Genomic DNA, 25,097 nt, shown 5'->3' with positions numbered 1-25,097 from the left:
ACTAAACGTTCAGGTTTTCATTGTCTGGATAATCTTAATCTATTGTTCTATCTTTATGTCAGTACCATAACATCTTGATTCTTGTTGCTGAATAAAATGTCTTGAAGTCAGGTAGCAAGAGTAATTAGAATTTTTTCTACAACTTCAAGGTTGTTTTGACTATTATAGTTCTTATATAATTGTATTTTTATATAACTTTAAAATATTGCATTTCTATATAACTTAAAAACGAACCTGCCAATTTCTTTAAGAAAAGCCTTATGGAATTTTGATTGGGATTGTTTTGAATCTGTACATCAGTCTGAGAAGTAATTACATTGCAGTATTTAATTTCTTATCTGTGAACATGATTGCCAATACATTAGACTTCATCAATATTTAAAACTTGTGCTCGCCCAACAACACTTAAGAAAATGAAAAGGCAAGGTAAGGACTGAAGAGAAAATACTTCCAAAATATATATTAACAAAGGACATGTATTATATATCAAGAAATCTTACAACTCAATAAGGAAAAATATGAAAAACTTGCAAAAGCATGGACACTTTACCAAGAAAACATACAGATAATAAATAAATACATGAAAAGACACTTAGCATCTTTAGTCATAGGAAAATGCAAATTAACACCATAATGAGATACCACTACACACCCACTAGAAAAAAAATTTTAAAAACTGGCAATATCAAATGTTGGCGAAGATGTGAAACAATGGGAACTCTCACAGCTGACAAGAATGACTTGGAGTAACAGTTTGGCGATCTTTAAAAAGTCAAACATAAACACCTACCATACAACCCAGCTGTTGCACTCTGATTTACCCAAGAGACATGAAAGCCTATGTGCATGCAAAGATTTCTACACAGATACTCAGAGGAACTTGAAAGAGCCTAAAACTGAGAGTAACCCAAATGTTCATTACCAGGTGAGCTAGTCATCCATATAAAGGGATGAACTACTGATCCATGCAACAATATGAATGAATCACAAAGTATGGTAAGTAAAAGCAGCCAGATAAAAATACATCAATATTCATGATTCCACTCCTATAAAATTCTACAAAATACAAACTAATCTACTGGACTAAAAGTAGATCAGTGGCTGCATGAGGATGGAATGGGAATGGATGGTAAGGGGCAAAAGGAACCTTGGGAATGATGGATGTTCTTTATTTTGATAATGGTGGCAGTTCATGGAGATACATACTTGTATATGTCAATATTTACCAAGTGTTTATGTGTGACTTACTGTGTGTCACTATTTATCAATAAAAGATAAAAGTCAGTATTTACCAAGTATTTATGTATAATTTATTTTGAGTCACTATTTACCAATAAAGGATAAAATAACAAAGGTCACATTTGTTCCATCATAATAGAAAACTAGACAAAATACATAAAGGAAATGTTTCAAACAATGGACAGTGGACACAGCAGGGCTGTTACCCGAGAGAAGAGAATGAGAGAAGTGAGCTCTTTGATTGCTCCATCTTCCTGCCTGGATGCATTTTCCTAACAGTGGTAGAAGGAGGGAAACTCAAATAGAGCCCAGAACGCTGAGCATGAAAAGACAGAGGTGGGAGTTCATGGACACTGACGGGTAGTCGGCTGCAGGACAGAGCTCTAGGAAGAAGGGACCTATACAGAAAAAGAGCTCCGTATAACCTTTAATCTTTGCTTGGTATTACACCAAACACATATGAAATGCAACTCATGTGGTTGGAGCAAAAAAATATGTATCGGGTTTTTTTTGTTTTTGTTTTTGTTTTAAAGATTTTTATTTATTTGTCAGAGACAGAGGGAGAGAGAGTGAGCGAGCACAGGCAGACAGAGAGGCAGGCAGAGGCAGAGGGAGAAGCAGGCTCCCTGCCGAGCAAGGAGTCCGATGCGGGACTCGATCTCAGGATCCTGGGATCATGACCTGAGCCGAAGGCAGCTGCTTAACCAACTGAGCCACCCAGGCGTCCCTTTATCGGGTTTTAAACTGAACAATTGCCAGAGTTATCCAGGGCAAGAAGTTCAAGTTTCAACCAACTGAAGCCTTGAGCTGTGAGTGGTCAACTAGGGCATTCACTGTCAACCACATCAAGGCTATCCCACAGGACTATGACTGAACTATCTCTTAAATGAAATCTATTCTAGTTTCACCATAAGAATCTATAAACAAGGCTCAAATCTGTCAAACTGATCAACAAATAACTTAAATGCCTTAACTTCTTGAAGGGAAACAACAAAATCTGGACATTCAACAACACAGTAATCATAATGCCCAGTATCCAATAAAAAGTTGTTAGAGATGCCAGAACCCAAGATGATCCCCAACCAGGAGAAAATTCAAATAAAAGAAATGGTAAGAGATGTTACATTAGCAGACAAGGAACTGTAATCATACATTCAAAGGCAAACGATATAATGAAGAGGGAAATCAAACTCATTTTTTAAAAACCCACAGAGATTAAAAAACAATGTATGAGGGGCGCCTGGGTGGCTCAGTGGGTTAAAGCCTCTGCCTTCGGCTCAGGCCCTGATCCTAGGGTTCTGGGATGGAGCCCCACGTCAGGCTCTCTGCTCAGCAGGAAGCCTGCTTCCCTTCCTCTCTCTGCCTGCCTCTCTACTTGTGATCTCTGTCAAATAAATAAATAAAATCTTTAAAAAAAAAAAAAGAAAAAGAAAAACATGTATGAAATAAAACTTTCACATGATAAGATTAACAGTGGATAGACATAGCAGTAGAAAAGACTGGTAGGAGCGTCTGGGTGGCTCAGTCAGTTTTGCGTCTGCTTTTAGCCCGGGTCGTGATCCCAGGGTGCTGGGCTCAAGCCCAGCATAGTTCTCCCTGCTCGGTGGGGAGTCTGCGTCTCCCTCTGCCCCTCCCACTCTGTCTGTCTTTGTCAAATAAAATAAATAAAATCTTAAAAAAGAAAGAAAGAAAAGACTGGTAAACATGAACGCGCAAAGATAAAATGAATAAAAAAAATAAAAATAAAGAAAGCTCAGTGACTTCTGAGGGAAGTCAAAACTACATGTAAACGAAGTCTTAGAGTAAGAGAGTGTAAAAACAAGATGGGGGGGGAAAAGGGCCAGAATTTCCAATTTGATTAAAACAACAAACCACAAGTAGAAAATACACACCAAAATACGTCATAACCAAATTGCTGTAACCAGTGATAAGTAGAAAATCTTTAAGCAACCATTAAATGCAAGGAACAGGCTAGGGAAGGAATATCCTATCCCTGTACCCCCACACCAACCCCCCAGCATAACCTCCCAAGGTTACCCAATGGCTTGAATGAGGCAAGACTCCTAGACCATGTGTTTGGGCTTTAGGAAGTTCCACTGCGTAACAGAGGCCAGGGCACTGATACTTCAGCCAAGAGGCTCACTGCACTGTCCCAAGAAGTGGCTCCTAGAGCTCTAAGTCCCAACCCAAATCCCTCGGAGGTGGACTGGGAAGCCTGGGAAGGAAAGAGCCATTTAGGAGCAGGCCGTGTCTCTCTCCTCCATTTTCCAAATAGAGAAACTGAAAACCATGGCTTTCCCTTTATGGAAAATGGCAAATCTGTAGCAAAGAAGTTTCCATCCATCCGTCAACCTCTGGGCTGTGGGGCCAGCACTCTATGCTGCACTGAAATTGCAATGAAAAATCTAATTTTCAGTTACAGGAGAAAATACCCATAGTACCCAGGTGGCACAACCAAGGCATCAACTCAAATCGAACTTTAGCCCCAAGTACTTAAACTCTACAACCATCACTAAGAGGGAGGTCCCTAAACACAACAATACTGATTTGAGCCTCTCCAGAGGAGAGTGATGAATAAGAACTTCTGCCCCTCCCCAGCCGCATCCAATGATGGAGGGAGGGATGAAGAGAGAAAGGGAGGAGTGAGTGAGTGGGAGGAAAAAAGGAAAGAACGGTAAAAGAAAAGAAAGAAAGAAAACCTGGATACTGGAAAAACCAATAAAATGAAAGAATGTGGACACACACGTACTATTAAATTGAAACAGTTTCAGGCGAGCCTGCCTGGCTCAGTTGGTTAAGCGTCTGCCTTTGGTTCAGGTTAGGATCCCAATCAAGCCCCGAATTGGGCTCCCTGCACCTCCTCCCTCTGCCACTGTACTTTCTGGCTCTCTCTCTCCCAGTCAAATAAATAAATAAAACCTTAAAAAGAAAGAAAAAAAGAAAGTTTCATAATTTGAGCCAAATGGAAACCCAAAATTTACTGGGAGAATTTGCGTAACAAAAATAGCAGCAATTAGAGGTCTTATGCCTGTACAACATAGAGGTTCTAAATTAACTTAATATGCACTAAAATATGCCAATTCAGGGCATCTGGGTGGCTCCGTCAGTTGAGTGTCCCGCTCTTCTTTTTTTTTTTTTAAAGGTTTTATTTATTTGACAGGGAGAGAGACAGCCAGAGAGGGAACACAAGCAGGGGGAGTGGAAGAGGGAGACGCGGGCCTTCCACAGAGCTGGGAGCCCGACGGGGGTCTCCATCCCAGGACCCTGGGATCATGACCTGAGCTGAAGGCAGGCACTTAACAACTGAGTCACCTAGACACAAGTGTCCCACTCTTGACTGCGGCTCAGGTCAAGATCTCAGGGTCATGGGATAGAGCCCCCACAACAGGCTCCGTGCTTAGTGCAGAGTCTGCTTGTTCCTCTCCCTCTGCTTCCCCCCCTTACTCTTTAAATTAAAAAACAAAATTTTTTTTTAAATAATAAAATACACCAAGTAGTAAAACTTCAGGGACTCAATACTGGGACTCCGATTTCAGTTACACCTGAAGACAAATCTGCATATAGCACCCCGATAATCTGAAGAGAGTAACTAAATATAGAGAAAACATAGGTATGTCTCATTTTAACTACAACCTTGCCTTTCCCATAGCCAGAGTACCCACTGCCCTAAAATACTCCACAGTGTCTTTGACACTTACAAACTGGTTTGACAAAACAGGACCCCACAGATCCCGGGTTAAAGTCGTTAATAGGGCGACACCTGGGTGGCTGGGTCAGTTAGGCATCTGCCTTCAGCTCTAGTCATGATCCCAGGGATTGAGCCCTGTGTCAGACTCCCTGCCTGGTGGAGTCTGCTTTTCCTTCTTCCTCTGCCCCTTCCCCACTGCTTGTGCTCACTCACACTCCCTCTCTCTCCAAAAAAAAAAAAAAGTTAATATGGCCCAAAGAGGGGTAAAATAGGTCCTTCAACTATGGAAACTTCTATATGACCCAACTGACGAATGGGTGATTATTCCTACTGCTTCTCTACGTAATAGCCCACTTCTGCCTGTTCTTAAATCTAGGAGAATGGATGATGCCTACTGTGGGATCACTGCACTCTTAAATGCTGTGGGCCCACCCATGAAGGCCCCATCCTCAATACCCAGTATTACTGAAATTACTAATGTCATCCAATCAGAAACCAGCCAAGATGTTCAACTTAGGGCCTGTTCACACAGCCCCTTGGCCAGTTTGCCTTCAGCTTCAAAGGAACCCAATACACTGTGACTAGACCACCCATGGGATACCTCAGCAGCTTTGCCATCACACACAGTCTTCGCAGAAAACCTCCTAACTGCATTTACCTTTCTCCAGGGGCACAGGCATTATCTTAATTTGATGACATCCATCTCCAAGGAGATTCATTTGACACACTTATTAAAGACATACAAGTCAACGTTTTTATTCGTTTTTGGGTTCCAGAAGCAATGTAATTCTCATTTCAAGGATTGCTTAACCTCACTGATGCTCCTACTTACAAATCAGTCCATCTTAAATGGGGCTCCCCCCAACAAAAGGCCCTAGAATCTATCCAAATGAAAATCAACAGGCACTTCCCTTTAGTACCTTTGGAGACTCCACTGCAGGGGCTTTGACAACCTCCCCTCTTACCTCCCGGTCTCTGGACCACTTATGATGGCCTTAAGTTGCCCACAGGCTTCTGATGCCAGAAAGTACCCCTCTCAGTCTCCTGCTATATGCCACCAGAGCAGAAATTGCTGGCCACATCCTGAGGATACCCTGGAAAGAGTGGCTCCCACAAGACCCCGAGCCTATGACCCTCTGTACGCAGATGCCCACCATGCCTTGGGTCACGGCAGCAGGCACCCCACAAGCTCAACACTGCTACTGAGGCCTCCTTGTAGGATAGAGATAAATGTGGCCCCTGTGGCTTATTCTGATTGCAAGATAAATGGCCTCCTTTGTTCTCAGTTCCTTGCCAGACGTCACCCCTCCTCTGGACCTTGGACTACCTGGGGAGGCTGCTTGGAATTAACTGAGTGAACAGCAGTGGAAGCTCACAGCGAACACACAGCATAGCCACCACCATAGAGGAGGGAGCCCAGTGCGGTGTTGCTGCTTTCATCTCTTAACCAAGATGCCCCCGATAAAGGGCAGGACAGAGGACACAAGAGTGGGCAAAAGTGGCCAAATTTCAGGCAATCATCTTAGCACCCACTGCACATTTTTACAAACTTTGGGGTCACTGCCTAAAAGTCCTCTCAAGGTAAAGAATTCCAAATCTCTGGCCTCACAGATACCCATGAAACAAATCAGAGTCACACATGCCTCTCTATACACTAAGGCCAAAGTACAAGGCCTCACCAGACACTCCTCATCCCCTTCAGAGTCCCAGACATTACTGAGTTACCAAGACACACATTTCACTTCTGAAACTAGACAGTGCCCTCTTAGAAAAGGCATTCAACTAAACTTTGATCTTCCCAACAGGTCCCCGATGGCCAGTTAAATGAGATATAATGGTCTCTTCAAATAGCTTCTTTTTAAACTCTAGTCTGCAAATGGACTATGTGGGTCTCAATCTTGCCCCAGGCCTTATTCTTTCTTCATGTAAGGCTCCTTGGATAATTCACACCTTACACTAACTAAACAACTTTCCGATACCCTTTCCTATCTTTAAAGAGGGCCTGTCTAGCCTCCAAAATTATCTGTCCGGGGTCATTGCCACGGACAGTGTGGACTATATCAAGAAGGGAGACAGAAAATCCTGCTTTGCAAGTGAAAATCACATTGAGAGATAATCATAATAAAAGCAACACCATGTCCCACACCAGTGAACCGAGAAGCCCCCTCTTGGTAATACACCAGCATCGGGCAGCAGAAGCCTGTCAGGAGTGGCAGCGCACCACTGGTTTGCAACCCGGAGGCCCAAAGCCTCCAAGTCAGTCACGGTTCCCGCCACACCGAGCAGATGCTGAGGCCCCCGTGACTGGAGTGTGGCTCACACCAGCTCTGCAGCCCAAAGGCCCTGCCAGCTTGCCTGTCCACCGTCAAACCAATGCACGGAACAAAACGCCCACGGCAGCCGGCTCAGCTGGAGGGCCCGCACACGGCTGAACGCTGCAGCTGCAACCACCTCAGCCACAGAGATGCTGAGGGACGATGTGACACCATAGCACCAAGGCGCACGCACGTCAGGCCAAGAGGTGTCAGATCTATTCTCGGCAAAACCCCACTCATGGCCTGTGCGGGCAAAGCCTTGGGCTCTTGGGGAGATTCTGGATTCGGCCACGCTCCCTGAGGCGTTTGATGGTGCCAGCGGGTTTCAGGTACTCTGGCCCCACCACAGCAGTCCCGGGGGTGCCGCCATCGCTCTCTCGAGCTGGACACCCACAAAGCTCCGGCACTTAACAGATACTTGCAAGTCGAGCTTGCGGGCCCAACACTGCCTTCAAATTTGACAAGCAGTCTGGTCTTAGTATATTACAGGTTGTATGAAGGACGTTTATACCCTCTGATGCAAAAATTAAATTAAATTAAAAACAGGAAAAAAACCCAAAATTCATTACAGTGTATTGTAATTAGCTTTGTGGATGTAAAATTAAGGCACTTATATTAAAACTGTTAGCGACTTTAAAGATTTACTTAAGAGAACGAGCGAGCACAGGCAAGCCCGAGGTCCGGCTTGATCCCATGACCTGAGATCGTGACCTGAGCTGAAATAGTGGAGGAGGCTCAATCCACTGTGCCAGCCAGGCGCCCCTAGAGTTAGTGATTTTTGAAGGATTAAATGGTCAATCAGATTCTCAGAATTTAGTTTGCTTTCTTCCTCTTGGTTCAATTTTGTAATTTCTGTTCTCAGAAAATAAAACACTCAAAATAGCAAAAACAAACAAGAAAACCACGACCCATATCAATCTGAGTGGGTATCCACTTGGAAAGGATACACCAGTCCCACGTCCCAGTTATACTGCTCTGGCCCCGGAGTTCACCGTGCATTGGACACCGCCTTGGACACCATCACCGCTGTCCAAGATCTCACCATTGGAGAGGACTGCCCTCCAGGCCCTGAGACCTCTGGCCAAGCAATGCCCATGGGCCACCTCTGCTAAGCTACCAACAAATGAGATGCAGGTCACTTATTACTTTCCCTCCTTAACAGGAGGGATTCCATGATGCTTCTTGAGCTTGCTGGTCACTTAGCCCACGATCCTCATGTACTCTCTGCTTCCGGCCCTAATACTCCCATGCCTAAGGGGAAATTTTGGAGAGTTTACTATCATCTGTGTCCTTCTTTTTTTTTTTTTAAAGATTTTATTTATTTATTTGACAGAGGGAGATCACAAGTAGGCAGAGAGGCAGGCAGAGAGAGAGAAGGAAGCAGGCTCCCCGCTGAGCAGAGAGCCCGATGCGGGACTCGATCCCAGGACCCTGAGATCATGACCTGAGCCGAAGGCAGCGGCTTAACCCACTGAGCCACCCAGGCGCCCCATCTGTGTCCTTCTAAAAATTAATGGAAATTAATGCTTTCCCCAGTGTACAACTGCCTATACGTCTACCCCTCAACTCCCTAGGGACAGGAGCTCCCGCTCCCCACTGCATTCTCCTACTCCTCCCAACTCTGGCTTGCCCCCTGACCCTCTCACCCTGTATCTCCATCGACTGCCACCACAAATATCCCTTCCCCTTGGTTACAACAAATACCACTAACATTGAAATACATCTTACTGAACTACCAGCTCATTCCCTTCAACAACGTAACTGCAGAACCTGCCACCTTGACCCAAGCAATAACACCAAGATAGTATCGTCATGAAGAAGATAACTGAGGCTTTTAACACACATGACAAGTCCACCAAGATATTGTTAGAGACCCCAGAAATTCAGACTGGTTTTCACGGCTAATGCCATATAAATGGGCAACTTGGTTTTGGGCTAATCTGCAAGGGTTCCTTGTACTTCTTTTCTTCCTTTTTCACCTTATGTTTGCTAGGTTATTCAAGACAACTCATCTCAAATTCTCCTCTACTATTTAGAACAAATACCCAAAGTAACGGAGCTCAAAACTGAGGTCAAGACATCGAGACGTCAATTTTAATATATATTTTAAAATTTTATCTTTAAAAACTTCTTCAGAAGCACGCACCTAGGCGGGTCTGTTGGTTAAGTGTCTGCCTTTGGCACAGGTCATGATCCCAGGGTGCTGGGATCGAGTCCCGCATCGGGCTCTCTGCTCAGCAGGGGGCCTGCTTCTCCCTCTCCTCCCAGCCTGTATTCTATCACTGACTCTCTCTCAAATAAATAAAATCCTAAAAAAAAAAAAATACTTTTTTTCTTCAGCTTTTTGAGGTAGAATTAACACATAGGTATAAGTAACATACTGTATACTTATGTGGACAGCTTGTTCTGACATGTATACATTGTGAAATGATCACCACAATCAAGCAAATTAACATAACCATCAACTCAACAGTTACCATTTCTCTATCTTTCTCCTTCCCTTCCCTTCCTCCCTCCTTTCTTCCTTTCTTTTGTAGGGAGAACACTTAAGATCTACTAACAAATGTCTAGTATACAATACAGTATTACCTAGAGTCACTATGTTGTACCCTTTGACTTCATCTTGTACCCTTTGACTAACACGTCCCTATCTCCCCCTTCCTCCCATCCTAGTGACCACCACTAGACTCTCTTCTTCTATTAAATTGACTATTTGATTCTACGTATCAGTGAGATCATGTAGTATTTGTGTCTGGCTTGCTTAGCATAAAGTCCCTTAGATTCACCTATGTGATCCCAAATGGCAAGATTACCTTCTTTTATGAGGCTGAATAATATCCCATTGTGTAGTATGTATACACACACACATTTTCTTTATCCATCAATAGACATTTAGGTTGTTTCCACGTCTTGACTACTATAAATAATGTTGTAATGAGCACAGACATGCAAATAGCTCCTTAAGATCTATACTTCATTTCCTTAGGAAATAGCTCTAAAAGTTAAAAATGCTCTTGACCCAATTTAAAGGGCCTAAGTAGCAAGTCAGTTTCCCTTCTTGAGTGGCTGAGTCCACACCCTAGCCAATTTCCTTACTGAGCTCTTCTACTCTGGGGCACTATGCACCCAACTCTAATTAACCTGGGGCCAGGTACCAGACAACTAAGGTCCCTATGCTGCCTAGTGAAATTATTTAAAATAGATGATCCTCAGGGGAGCCCATGAAACCTAGCTAACCTCATCCTACTTGCCATATCTAAGCTGCCCCTTACTTCTCTAATTTGCTGTTACCATGTTCCTGGGTGCAACTTTTGTGCTGCACCGCATGGGAGCTTTTACTCGATCAAAACTTAAGTAACAGAGTTCTGCCTTTAATTTATCCAAGTGTTTTTATATTGTGCCGACCATCTTTAAAGAAGAATCTTTAAATCTATAAAACAATTAATTAGAAAAGAAAGGGCCTATAAAAATGATCAAACTTTCTACCTTAAGGAGAGAAAAAGAGCAAATTAAACCCCAACAAGCAGAAGATAACAAAGAATAGATCAGAAAAAATGAGTAGCAAATAGACAAAAGATTAAAAAAAAAATCAATGTAACCAAAAGCTGGTCCTTGGGGGATAAAAAAAACCTCTGACAATTACTTTAGCCAGACTGACTGAGACAAAAAGAAAGAAGAAAAGAATTTCCAATATCAGAAATGGAAGAGGTGGTATCACTACAAATCTTACAGATTGGAATAGGTAACATAGTGAATAATTTTCTGCCAATAAATGTGCTCACTTATGTAAAATGGATAAATTCCTTGAAAGACAAAAAGTATAAAAACTGGTTCAAAAAGAAACAGGAAATCTTAATAGTCTTATGTCTATTTAAGAAATTGAATTTATAGGGCGCCTGGGTGGCTCAGTGGGTTAAGCCGCTGCCTTCGGCTCAGGTCATGATCTCAGGGTTCTGGGATCGAGTCCCGCATTGGGCTCTCTGCTCAGCAGGGAGCCTGCTTCCTCCTCTCTCTCTCTCTCTCTGCCTGCCTCTCTGCCTACTTGTGATTTCTCTCTGTCAAATAAATAAATAAAATCTCTAAAAAAAAAAAAAAGAAAAAAAAGAAATTGAATTCATAAATTTAACATCTCCACAAAAGAAAATTCCATGCCCAGATAGTTACTCTATCAAGCATTTAAGAAAAAAATACCATCTTGTAAAACTTTCTCAGAAAAAGACAAAGGAAAAAACATTTCTCTATCACATTATGCAGACGGCATTACCCTCATAAACATTACAAGAGAACTACAGACTATTTATTCTTCATGGAAATAATGCAAAACTCTTACCACCACCAAAACAAAAACAACACAACAAAGAAAAAATTCAAAACTCACTATAAGGCAACAAAAATAAAGGTAGTGTGATACCGACAAAGGAGAAATAGATCAATGAAAGAGAACTAAGAGTCAAGAAATAGAATCATTTGTCCACGATCAACCGGTTTTTTGACAAGGGTGTCACAACTCTTCGATTAATAGTCTTTTCAAAATAATATTTTCAAAAATAATAATAATAGTCTTTTCAAAAATGAAATTTGACTCTTACCTTGTTACATATACAAAAATTAACCCAAAATAAATAATACATCTAAATGTAAGAGCTAAAACTGTGTAACTCTTAGGAGAAAACACAGTGGTAAGTTTTCATGACTTTTGCTCTGGCAAAAGATTCTTAGAAATGACACCAAGAACACAAACAGTAAGAAAAAAAAAATAGACTGTACTAAGTCTAAATTAAAAACTTTTGTGCTTCAGAGGCACCTAGGTGGCTCAGTGGGTTAGGGCCTCTGCCTTCGGTTCAGGTCATGATCTCAGGGTCCTGGGATCAAGCCTGGCATTGGGCTCTCTGTTCAGCAGGGAGCCGCTTCCCCTTCTCTCTCTGCCTGCCTCTCTGCCTACCTGTGATCTCTGCCGAATAAATATATATATTTTTTTAAATCTTAAAATAAAAAACAAGAACAACAAAAAAATCTTTTGTGCTTCAGAGGGTACCGTAAGTTCAATGACAATCCACAGAATGGGAGAAAATATTTGCAAGTCACATCTAACAGGGACTTCTACCTAGAATTCTTACAACTCATTAACAAAAAGGCAAATAGCACAATTTAAAAAATAGGTAAAAGGTCTAAACAGACATTTCTCCAATGAAGATGTACAAATGCCCTATAAGCCAAGGAAAAGATGGTCAGGGTCATTAGCCATCAGGGAAATGTAAATTAAAACCACGGTGAGATACCATTTCACAGCCACTAGACTGGTGAAAAAGGTAAGCAAGCTCTGGTAAGAAAGTGAAAATATCAGAGCCCACACATGCTGTTGATGGCAATATAAAATGAAAGGGCAAATGTGGAAAACAGTCCGGCAGATTTTCAAGCGATGAGAGTTAACATATGATCCAGCAATTCCATTCCTAGGTATATACCCAAGAGAAATGAAAACACATGCCCACATAAAAACATGTACAAGAATGTTCATAACGGTATTATTTATAAAACCAAAAGGCAAACACAAACCAAATGTCCATCAACTGTAGAATGGATATATGTGGCATATCCACACAACAGAAACTCATTAAACCATAAAAAGAAATAAAGTCCTGATAACATGCTACCACATGGATGAACCTTGATAACATTATGCTAATTGGAAAAAAGCCAGTCACAAAAGATAACATATGATTTCACTTACATAAGATGCCCCACATTACCAAATCTATATATAGACAGAAAATAAATCAGTGGATGCTTAGGACTGGGGAGGACCAGGGAAATGAGAGAGTGAGGAGGTGACAGAGTATAGCATTTCTGAGGCGATGAAAATGTTCTAAAATTCACTGTGGTGATCTATGAAAGTACTAAAATCACTGAGTTGGACACTTTAAGCAGGTGAATTGGATGGTATATGAATTACAGCTCAGTAAGAAGTTTTAAAAAATCCTTAAAATTTTAATAAACCAGACCCAGCTATAATCAATATCTGGCAATTAGACAGATATAAATCCATCAATCAATCATACCTAAATATGGATTTTCTCTACTAAGCAAGGCTGATATATTTTAATATCAATGTAATTCACCATATTAACAAAATGAAGGGGGAAGCCCATATGATCATCGCAACAGACACAGCAAAAGCCTTTGACAGAATTCAGTATCCATTTATAATAAGAACTCCCAGTATATTGAGAATACATGGTAATGTCTTCAACCTCATAAAGAGTATAAATAAAAAGTTCATAGGTGACATCATATTTAATGGCAAGAAACTAAATGCCATCTTCCTAAAATTGGGAACCATACAATAATATCTGCCCTCAACAGATACCTCCTATTCAACATTCTATTGGAGATACTAGCCAGTGCAGTTAAGACAAGGAGAGAAAAAGGCATTGAAATTGCTAAGAAGAATCTAATGCTACCTTTGTTTCCGTGAGACACAATGGTAGACACGATGGTGTATGTGGAAAACCCTGAGGCATCTACTACAAAGCTAGTAGAATTATTAAGTCAATTTAACAAGGTCAAAGGATACAAAGGTCAGGGCGCCTGAGTCGGTAGAGCATGAGACTCTTGATCTCAGGGTTGTTAGTTCAAGCCCCACGTTGGATGTAGATTACTTAAAATCTTTTTTAAAAAGATACAAGGATCAATACACAAAAATCAATTATGTTTCTATGTACTGGCAATGGACAGTATTAAATACTTTAAATACAATTTACAATAGCATCAAAAATGTTAACAAAGAATGTATTATATCCTACACAATCAAAATTATAACACATGGCTAAAAGATACTAAAGAAGGCCTATTAAATAAAGAGATACAGTAATTATTAGAAGATTCAATATTGTTAACATGTCAATTCTTTCCAAATTTAATCTATGTATTTAACACATTTTCATTCAAAATCCCAGCATGTTTTGTAGAAATTATCATGCTGATTTTAAAAGGAGTGGGATTTGAGCGCCTGGGTGGCTCAGTGGGTTAAGCCTCTGCCTTTGCCTCAGGTCATGATCTCAGGGTTCTGGGATCAAGCCCCGTTTCAGGCTCTCTGCTCAGCCAGGAGCCGGCTTCCTGCCCCCTGCTGCTTGTCTCCCTGCCTACTTGTGATCTGTCTCTGTCAAATAAATAAAATCTTTTAAAAAATTAAAAGGAGTGGGATTAGCCAACATAATTTTGAATAACATAAATAACATTGAAAGAATATTACCTGATTTTAAGATTTAATATAAAATTACAGTAATCAAGACAGTGTGGTGCTTGTGACAAAAGTACAGACAGAGAACAACAGAAGAGAACAAAATCCCAAAGTGGATTCACACATATAGATTTTAAGATTTTTTTTTTTTTTGAAACAAAGATGTTAAGGGGGCACCTGGATGGCTCAGTTGGTTAAGCGCCTGACTCTAGACTTTAGCTCAGGTCTTGATATTAAGGTTGTGAGTTCAAGCCCCACTTCATGCTCCAGGCTGAGTGGGGAGCCTACTTTAAAAAAAAGAAAAGAAAAGAAAAAGAAAAACAAAGGTGATAAAGGTCATTTCTAGGAAAAAGATAGCCTTTTCAACAAATTATACTGGAAAAACTAAATTTCCATATAGAAAAAAATATACCTTAACCCTTAAGTTTATGCCATATGTAAATGAACCCGAAATGGATTTTATCTAAATGTAAAAACTAAATCAAAAGCTAGAACTATAAAAGGCCAAGAAGAAACACAGGAGAAAAACCTGTGATCTTGGGGGTAGGCAAAGATTTCTACCTAGAGCAAAAATAGCCCTGACTTTTGGAAGAAAAAAAATTGATAAACTGAACTTTATCAAAACTAAAAACTGTTTTTCAGAAGATACCATTATAAAAATGAAAAAGCCGAGTGCCCGGGGGGCTCAGTCGGTTAAGTGCTTTCAGGTCAGGTCCTGATCCTGGGGTCCTGGGATCAAGCCTTGTATCTGGCTTGCTGCTCAGTGGGGAGCTTCCCCTTCTCCCTCTCCCTCTGCTGCTCCCCATGCTTGTGCTCTCTGACCTCTCTCTCTTAAATAAATAAATAAAATCTTTAAAAAAAAAAAAAGAAAGCAAATATTTTTCAAAAGATACTGTTAAGAAAATGAAAAGGCAGGAATGCCTGGGTGGCTCAGTCGGTTAAGTGCCCAAATCTCGATTTAGGTTCAGGTTATGATCTGAGGGTCATAGGATAGAGCTCCATATCAGGCTCTGTGCTCAGAAGAGTGCCTGCTTGAGAATCTCTCCTCTTCCTCAGCCCTTCCCCCCACTAGCATGCTAATAAATAAATCTTAAAAAAGAAAAAGAAAAAAGAAAGAAATGAAAAGGCAAACCACAGACTGGAAGAAAATATTCCCTATATATATATGATATAGGACTGGTAATCATAATACATAAAGAGATCTTGCAACTCCATAAGACAAAAAGCACAATTAAAAAAATGGGTATTTGAAGACACAATTCACAAAGACCAATTAGTGGTCAATAAGCACATGAAAACACACTTGACATCAAAAGCCAGCAGGGAAATGTAAATACCACGAGATAGTTCTATACACCAATTAAAATGGCTGAAATTAAAAAGACTGACAATAATAAGTGTTGATGAGCCCGAGGAGCAATTTTACCCTTGAAGTTGCTGATGCAAAATGTGGTTTCCTATAACATTACACACACCCCTGCATACATGCCCTACACTGGATGAAATGATTTGATGTTCTTATTTATTTAAGTATCTGCCTATGTTTGAATCCTGGTTCTACCACTTGCTATCTTTATTACCTTGGGGAAACTTCTTTAGTTTCCATTCATATACAACAGAATAGTACTTAAAATAGAATAGTACCTACACCTAAAACGTAACATTGTTGTGGAAATTAATTGATGCATGTAAATTACCTAGTAACATACCCAGCACATGTAAGTACTCAATATAACAGTAACTTCTGGGACGACTCTATGAATCACTCATTCATATTATACCTGACACAGTAATCAGCTAAGTAACAACTTGGAGGAATTACACTATGTTTTTAATAATTACTTTGACTAATCTCACTCCTTTGCACTTCCATGTAAGGTTTACAATCAGACTGGTAATTTCTACCAAAAAAGCATGCTGGGATTTTGAATGAAAATATGTTGAATATATAGATCAAATATGGGGAGAACACACATATAATTACCTTGTGTAAGAAAAATTTTTTCCCTTTGATTTCCTGTGATTGAATGATCAGAGATGCCTGTATTTTTTTTAGAGAGAGAACGTGTACACAAGCAGCAGGAGGGCCAGAGGGAGGGGGAGAGAAACAGACTTCCCACTGAGCCTGGAGCCCAATGTGGGGCTCAAACTCAAAAGCCTGAGATAGTGACCTGAGCCGAAATCAAGAGTCAGATGCTTAACCTACCAAGCCACCCAAGTGCCCCCAAAGCTGCCTGTATTTTGAATTTTTATTATAATGGAAGTTGGACAGTAGGGATCATAAAGGTATTAAATCTAGGGATAAAGAAATGGGGGTCCATAAGGATTTAATTATATGCTTCAGCTAGTAGGATCAGAACCAGACTCCAAGACTTCTCTTGATCTAGTCTGTCAATCTTGGTACTATGCTGAAACCCTTTTAAACCCTTCTCATTGGGTACCCTCTAGCTAACAGAATGAAAACAAATGACAGTAATATATAATATTAATAATTTTCAGATTTCACAGCATAACCAGGACAGTTCTGAAAGCTCTGTACACAAGTTGGTGCACAAGTCCTCCTTTGCCCATTCCTGAGTGGTTCAAGTGTATTAAGTTATTAATCAGTTAATTAGAAAATTACATTAATCAGACCATCTCATTCCCACTGGCAAAAGACGGGGTTTCTAAAACCAAAATAACATGTGTTTGAGTAGTGAGGAGAAAAACTCTCCCACCCATAAAATTACTGGCTGTTTGTCAAAGAGCATCTGGTTTTACTTACTCTGGACGCTATCAGTGATTCTCAATGCCACCTGCACATCGGAATAATCCGGGGGAATTTTTGTGGAAAATATGCCTGGGCCCCACCCCCAGCCATTTGGTTCTGAGAACCACTGCCCTAGCTCACCCCAGGAGACCTCCAATTTTGTCCTGCTATACCAATGCATTTCTCTATTTAACCAGCAACCTTTACAAACTGAAATCGTCAGTTGTGGGGTTAAGAAGGGCCAAAAAGATTACGAAACCCAGACCAATACAGAAGTGCCAGTTCCCCAAAAGGCCAAAGAGCAGAGCACGGTGGCTGCGCATGCCACTCAGGGGTCTGAGTCATCTCATGAACCCGACTGTGGCCACCCATGGACATTTACAGGAACTCCTACAAAGACTACTTCTCAAATCAAAAGGTGGCCTCAGGGTGATCCCTTATTCCCAATCTTTCGCTTTATACAAGCATCCAGACCGCTCAAATATCCAAGAATCTAGACCATTTGGGTTATTCATCACTGATTGATAGGAAGGAATAGGGAGGCTTTAAGAGGTAGCATTCAGAATTTACGTCAAAGGGCTTTCCTAGAAAAGATGCCTTTAAAAAAAAAAAAAGCTGTAAGATTAGTGGTTAACTCGCCAACACTTCACCAGAGCGTACTACCCAGCTACTGAAGTGAAAATCAAAGTGAGATTTATTTCCAAAAACGAAGCCCAAAAGACTGCCTTCATAGCTCTAAACCTAGGCACTTCCTTTGGGTTTAACTGCAGAAAGGGCTGGAGGACTAACACCTAAAGAGCTGGAAACAAAGACACATACACTTCCAGGTGTGGATTTTTATTTTCACAAAAAGACAACAATGCCTTCCCACATACAAGTATTTACAAAACCCAACTGATTCACCAAGCTAGAACCTGGGTTTGTTTGTTTTTTTCCAGTTCTCAACATAGTTGGGAACATGGAAACATTAGTACCCACACAATTCCCAGAGATGGAATTTATCCACCAAACAGTGCAGATTACCTAAAAAAGTGCACTTACCTGCACAACTCAGTCTAAAAACCTCAAGTGATACAAACCTCATGGCCAAGGTTTCATGAATCTATTTGGTTTCATACCATGCAAACCCGAACAAGTGTGCTGCTACACTAACCTGAAAATCAGCTCTCATTTTACAGTTAAAAAGGTTCTCAACGCTTTAGCAACTATACAGAATATGAAGGTTTATTTCAAAAAAGAGTACATTTTTTTTTAAACCAGGATACACAGATGCACTTAATGTAACAGTACCTTCTGCAAAAATAGGTTACATAATACTCAGAAATGCAAGGAACAATCTTATTCTCTAAAAATTAGACAGCAGACTTTTTTAAGCTTAGACAGCCTTCAAAATGGAGGCTGAAAACGCTTGGTGACAAGAAGGAACTCTAGAGCCTGACACCACAGAGCTAATGCTGCAAATGAAACTACGACCACACACCTGCAAACTACTCTTTATATTCACACAGCGTTAAACAAAATGGTTTGGATTCCATCTTTTCAAATGTGTTTCGGTGCTGGAAGAAAAAAAGTTGAATGATACACAAAACTAGTAAAAGTTACAACGGAACTATTTAAACATCTTCTCCAAAATTGAGAAAAGCAATCATGTTAAATTTTAAAAAATGAGAAAAAAAGAAAAGTCTGACAGAACTCTCAAGCAAGTCAGAGGTCCTCTTCATAAGTAGTCAAGTAAAGTTTACAGGAGATTTCAATAAATTATCTTGAAACCATGGCAGAGAGCTAATTCTCAGAATCGTCGTGGAGGTCCACCCTTAAAAGGCTTAAATCCGGAGCCACTTCCTCTTGGCATGGAATTACCACTGATTTGTACAATTCTATTAATTGGGGATGCATTACTGAAAAAGGTTTAAAAGAAAAAATTGTCAAGAACAAAAGAATTACAGCTACTACTTATTAAGTGCTTATCATTTACCATGCACGGTTCTTTGTACTTTACCCATATTAAATAAGTTACACTTTTCAACAGTCCTGTGAGGTAAGGACCATTACTAACCCCACTTTCCTGATAAAGCAACTGGCATCTGGTGGTTAGGCAACTTGCCCAAGATCACAGCTAATAAGTGGTGGAACAAGGATTTGAACTTGGGCACTCTCACTTCATAGTGAGCCAAATGATGAGATGCACCATGAATGGACTGGAGCCAGAGGCTCTGAGTGTGATCCCCAGATCAGGAGCATCGGCATCAGCTAGGAATTTGAACCTCTGAACTAGAGGACATCACCACAGAATTGTTTCTGGAGTTCTTTTGGAGGAGGATGGATTTTTTTAAAAAATATGTTTAACAGCAACGTAGTAGGTAATAATGAGCAACACAGGAAAAAAGACCCATCAAAACACCCTACAACCAATTTGGGAGATAAACTCATGGTGAAGCAGCTTAAGGAGAGTAAAATCAGACGACATAAAGGTCTGAATCCCTGGCTGAGGAAGGCAGGTTAGATCTGTGACCAGAGAGGCAGCTCACTGGCTTTGGAGCAAATAATGGTACAACAACACAGTTCTAATAAATAGTTAAATTTTTTAAGAGTATGAGTAACAGAGAAGGATAAAACACTAATTTGATAAGCTGAAATGAGGAAGATGGCATAGCTATTGCAACTATTTTTCTTAAATGGAACCACATTTAGAAATTTAGGCTAGGAGTGGAGGGAGATAAAAGATGAGGCCCAGTCTGGGTGAACAAAATGCACAGTGGCACTGGCAAATTAAAAGAAGCTGGCGGAAACACACGGAACATGAAGGACTGAATCAGGACAGGAATGACTTTGCCAGAATTTATGCAAAGCATTTACATAAAGATCATAATATAGAGCTAAATATCAAGAGCAGTGTCTTCAAGTTCAACTATCTGAAGGACCCAGCAAAGGAAATCCATAGGGGCAGAAAGAAAGTCAGATGCCTGAGAAAATGGAGAAGTGCCCCCCCCCCCCCGCGCCGAAAAAGAGATGCTACAGTGAGCAACAGTGCTTAACCACCAAGGAGACTGACAGCTGAAAATAAAGGAATACAGATGTATCCAGAAAAAAGGCACTGGTAATCTTTGAAAGCAAAGACAGAATGAGTGATGAGGCCACGCAGGCACAGATACAATAAACACTCACTCAAGTCTGACAGCAGAACCGACCACAACAAAGCAGTAAGTCGGATCAGCAAGCCCGCCCCCTCTTCCAAGACAGGGGAATGGGAAAGACAGAGGGCACAGAAGAGAGGGAGAGACCAAAGACTTGCTGGCTGAGGGGCCACGATGGATGTTGGTACACAGCGAAGATAAAGGTCGCCTCTGAGAATACGAACAGGCTTTGGGTTAGTGAAATATCCAACAGTTTCATTAGAGCTATTGGAGAAGGGAGCAGAATGTACTTTCAGTCTTCTCTTCCATTCGAAGACTTTAGTAGTGCCAAGTAGTGAACAAGATGATCGTTCCAACGTGAAGTTAGTGCTCTCCATCTACTAGATTCTGATGCACACACATCTCTGTATCTCAATCCCTATGGCAGAATGCCAATCGATGAACTTACAATGAAGAATATCAACTAACAAATTAACATCCGCTGCCCTGCATATAATCTCTGGGAGATCTGGGGTTAATATGGGGAAATGTGCTGGAAGAAGTAGGGCTGTTACTAGTTGCAATTCAATCTCTCAGAAACTATACTGCCCTTTAAAGAAGGATAAAGGTTTGGATGAATGGTTGCAGTGAAGTCTTAACTGAGTACTTACCTTGTGTGTTGGCTTATCATGCCTGCTCCTGTCCGGCCATCACCCATTCGCCTTGCATCGTGATAGCCAGGCCCTTGAGAAGGTGGACCATGCCACTCTTTCCTTGGTCCACTTGTGTCCCGTCCATGGCGTTCAACCACATGTCGTTCCTCAGGGTAGTGCTAAAGAATTACATATTAAAAGTAAAGTTGATGAGGGTTGTGAGGGGGAGGTGGGTAGGGACAAGGTGGTGGGGTTATGGACATTGGGGAGGGTATGTGCTATGGTGAGTGCTATGAAGTGTATAAGCCTGACGATTTACAGACCTGTACCCCTGGGGCTAATAATACATTATATGTTAATTAAAAAAAAAAAAAGTAGTCACAACACCTGCAGCCTCATGGCGATTCACTTATGCCGGTGTGCACTTAATGTCCGAAACAAACCAGTAAGGTGTTTAAGAAGAAAAGAAGGTTGAATAATACCACAGCACATGGAAAGCATTTCCACCTGTTTGGTACTGAGAAGCTGCTCAGGCTTCAGGGTAGGGTATGGAAGCAATGTAACTTCTATTTCCATACCTTTCAGCATGCACCTACTTTCTGACTTTTGAGTATTTCTAGATCTGTGTGTGTACAGTGCCTGGATCAACAGATACGTGAGAAGGTAAAACAGTAAGACAAATGAGGGTAAATGTAAGATCGACATGCAAACAGCACAAACATGGGAGTTGTCCTATTTCACACAGGACTCATTATTGCTATGACTCTTACAAGGTCTTACATACATGATTATGAAAGAGAGTAATGAATGTAAGGAAACAAAAGCCATAGAACGAAGGATCCAAGGACAGCAGACTAAGTGATGATACTTAGTCAACAGAAAAGCTGAAGGTACTCTACAGAGAGATGATACTGGCAAAACAAAAAACAGCATTTTCAAGGTAGGAGAAAGATCTCCACCTCAGGATACCTCTTCTAAATGGACATCGGAATGCAAAGGCCAATCTATGAGTTTTTACACCAACTAAGGCAGAATGTCTGCATTACAAACCCTGTCTTAAAAGTTCTGCTCAGGATAAAGAGCTCAATGAACTAATTGACCTACTGATAATATTTACTAACTCTCGGGGCGCCTGGGTGGCTCAGTGGGTTGAGCCTCTGCCTTCGGCTCGGGTCATGGTCTCAGGGTCCTGGGATCGAGCCCCACATCAGGCTCTCTGCTCAGTGGGGACCCTGGTTCCCCCGCTGTCTGCCTCTCTGCCTACTTGTGATCTCTGTCTGTCAAATAAATAAATAAATAAATAAATAAAATCTTTAAAAAAAAAAAAAATCTACTAACTTTCTATTTATTAGAAACAGGAAAGCTGATAATGCCATCAGGCCCAAATCTGTTTCATGAATGCTTCAGATGAAATGGAAAATGTATAGTGGTACTAGCTAGTATGCCAAGGGATTAAAAAAACTCCTCCAGTAAAAAATATTGCTATAAAATCTAACAGGTATTCAAACACAAGACAAAGCATTAGAGTACCATCAGGTTGGAGGATGGACACACACACAAACCACAAACACCCTTCAGAATTCTTTGTTGTATATAATTTAAGAAGATATTCCATTTATGCCACTGTCAACTAATATGCCAGTATTTCATCAACAGAATGCTTTCAGATTAGGTAAAAAAGGTTTTGGCTCATCTGAGTTGCTAAGAGATGAAGATACTTTATTAACTTACAAAATATTCAAGTCAATAAAGTGTCGTAAGAATAAAAAGCAATTAAAAAATATGAACTATTCCACTCACCTACCTTTAGAATTAAAAGAACAAAAAAGAGACAAAAATTTTATCTCAGGGCGCCTGGGTGGCTCAGTGGTTAAGCCGCTGCCTTCGGCTCAGGTCATGATCTCAGGGTCCTGGGATCAAGTCCCGCATCGGGCTCTCTGCTCAGCAGGGAGCCTGCTTCCCTCTCTTTCTCTCTGCCTGCCTCTCTACCTACTTGTGATTTCTCTCTGTCAAATAAATAAATAAAATCTTTAAAAAAAAAAAAAAAATTTTATCTCAGTTCTACATTCTAAGCTACTTAATTAACTAGGAGAGTATTTATTTATTTATTTTTAAAGATTTTATTTATTTGACAGAGAGAGATCACAAGCAGTCAGAGAGGCAGGCAGAGAGAGAAAGAGAGAAGGAAGCAGGCTCCCCGCTGAGCAGAAAGGCCAATGCGGGACTCGATCCCAGGACCCTGAGATCATGACTTGAGCCGAAGGCAGAGGCTTAACCCACTGAGCCACCCAGGTGCCCCACTAGGAGAGTATTTAAAAAGGGGGGGGGGGGCACCTGGGTCGCACATTTGCTTAGCGTCTGCCCTCGGCTCAGGTCATGATCCCGAGGTCCTGGGATCGAGCTGCATGTACATGAGGCTCCCTGCTTGGCAGGAACTGCTTCTCCCTCTCCCACTTCCCCTGCTTGTGTTTCTGCTCTCACTGTCTCTGTCAAATGAATAAATAAAATCTTAAAAAAAAAGTTAAAAGTGAGAGAAACACAGTTGAAGTCAAAGTTTTCCCTGCCAATCTAAAAGCCTCAATTTCTTAAAAGGAAATAAAACCTTCATCTCTAAGAAGGCTCATCTACAAAATTTAACAATGCTCAAATTTGAGCAGGAATTTTAAGAAAAATGGCATAAGAATTTTAGGGCTAGCATCCTACTTCTTTGGACTATTAATGTTCAATTATTGACAGTAAAAATATGAAAAATACTAAGAGCTTTTTTAAGAGCTCGCCTCCCAATCGTTCTAACTAATCTAGACCATCAAAATGGTAAATCCCGGGAATTTATTCCTGAAGAGGTGACAATACATCCTTAAGCATTTACCTGTGTTCCACTTCCTCGGTCCGTGATCACGCCCCTGTCTCCCTCTCTGTTTCCGTAGCCTGACGCATTACTGCGATTGCCAGGGGGCGCACCCCTCACACTGTGTCCTGAAACTTCCCTCCCAGATCGTTCCGGCCTTTCAACTCTGTTAAATAAAACCCGAAGACATCTTCGATCAAAACTCTATTACACCTCTTTTTCCTTGAACACAAATATCTTCTATGCCACCGGCTGGGCCCTGGCAACTAAACAGATACCTTGTTTCCCGTTTGTCTGCGGACATGCCGCCGTCACTTTTCCAGGTGGCGGGTCTGGATGGATTCGGCCCTGCTTCTCGAGGATGTCTAGGGTGAGTGATATCAGGCCTGTCATGGATGATCACGGTTCTCCTCTCGTCTCGTTCTCCCCGGACTTCTCGCCTGTCCGTTTCCCTAAGTTCATTTCTTGGTGGTGGAGGCTCATTTCTTCTGGAATCACTGAAATTTTTGGGATACCTTTCAAAACCCGGATCTTCTCTTCGTGCAGTAGGACGTGTTTTTTTCCCTTCACTTTGACCAACAAAGCGTTCTCGCCTATTGATTATCCAAAACAAAGAACAAAGGTCTGAGATGTACTTACTTGGCCTTATTCATTTTTCTTTTTTTTTTTTTAATAAATCACAATTTTTTTTTAAGATTTTATTTATTTATTTGACAGAGATCACAAGTAAGCAGAGAGGCAGGCAGAGAGAGAGGAAGGGAAGTAGGTTCCCTGCTGAGCAGAGAGCCTGATGCAGGGCTTGATCCCAGGACCCTGGGATCATGACCCGAATCAAAGGCAGAGGCTTTAACCCACTGAGCAACGCAGGTGCCCCACTTGGCCTTATTCGTAATTGTACTTGGATAACTTAGAAAAATTACAGCTTCTTTAAAAATTAACTTAAGGCAAAGCCATCAGAAAAGCCACAACTGTTGATTATAATAACTTATATTGATTGATTATAATAACATATTGATTATAATAACTTGATTATTATTGATTATAATCAACAATAAATTGTTGATTATAATTATAATTATAATCAATTTATTGTTGATTATAATAACTTATATTCTAAATGCCTGGTATGGAGATTGTTGTTTAGCATCTGGGAGGAATTAACATCAAACACTCAAGTGACTACCAGCCTGAATGAAGGAGGTTCTAGTGTTCTCAACAGCTGAGACACACCCCATGCTAAAAGCTAACAGTA

The 25,097-nt window shown here is 40.9% G+C and overlaps 1 protein-coding gene across 12 annotated transcripts in view; it reads right to left on the bottom strand.

The window, feature by feature from the left end:
• Window positions 1–308: 308 nt before the first annotated feature.
• SLTM (SAFB like transcription modulator) overlaps window positions 309–25,097 on the bottom strand; it is a 62,558-nt gene continuing 37,769 nt past the window's right edge. For 11 of the 12 annotated variants that reach the window (XM_082733716.1, XM_082733721.1, XM_082733724.1 and 8 more), the window contains 4 exons: window positions 24,124–24,438; window positions 23,867–24,011; window positions 21,016–21,176; window positions 18,053–19,129 (listed from right to left, as the gene is read on the bottom strand). In XM_082733716.1, the coding sequence (XP_082589842.1) occupies window positions 19,021–19,129; window positions 21,016–21,176; window positions 23,867–24,011; window positions 24,124–24,438 (730 nt within the window). In that variant the 3' untranslated portion in view covers window positions 18,053–19,020. Of the gene's footprint in view, window positions 3,625–18,052; window positions 19,130–21,015; window positions 21,177–23,866; window positions 24,012–24,123; window positions 24,439–25,097 lie in introns of those variants that run through there. The other variant, XM_082733723.1, reaches the window with a different exon arrangement.

This window comes from Mustela nivalis, assembly GCF_964662115.1.
Source record: "Mustela nivalis genome assembly, chromosome: 6".
In the NCBI taxonomy this organism is placed as follows: domain Eukaryota; kingdom Metazoa; phylum Chordata; class Mammalia; order Carnivora; family Mustelidae; genus Mustela; species Mustela nivalis.
This window is presented reverse-complemented; position numbering and strand designations above follow the sequence as displayed.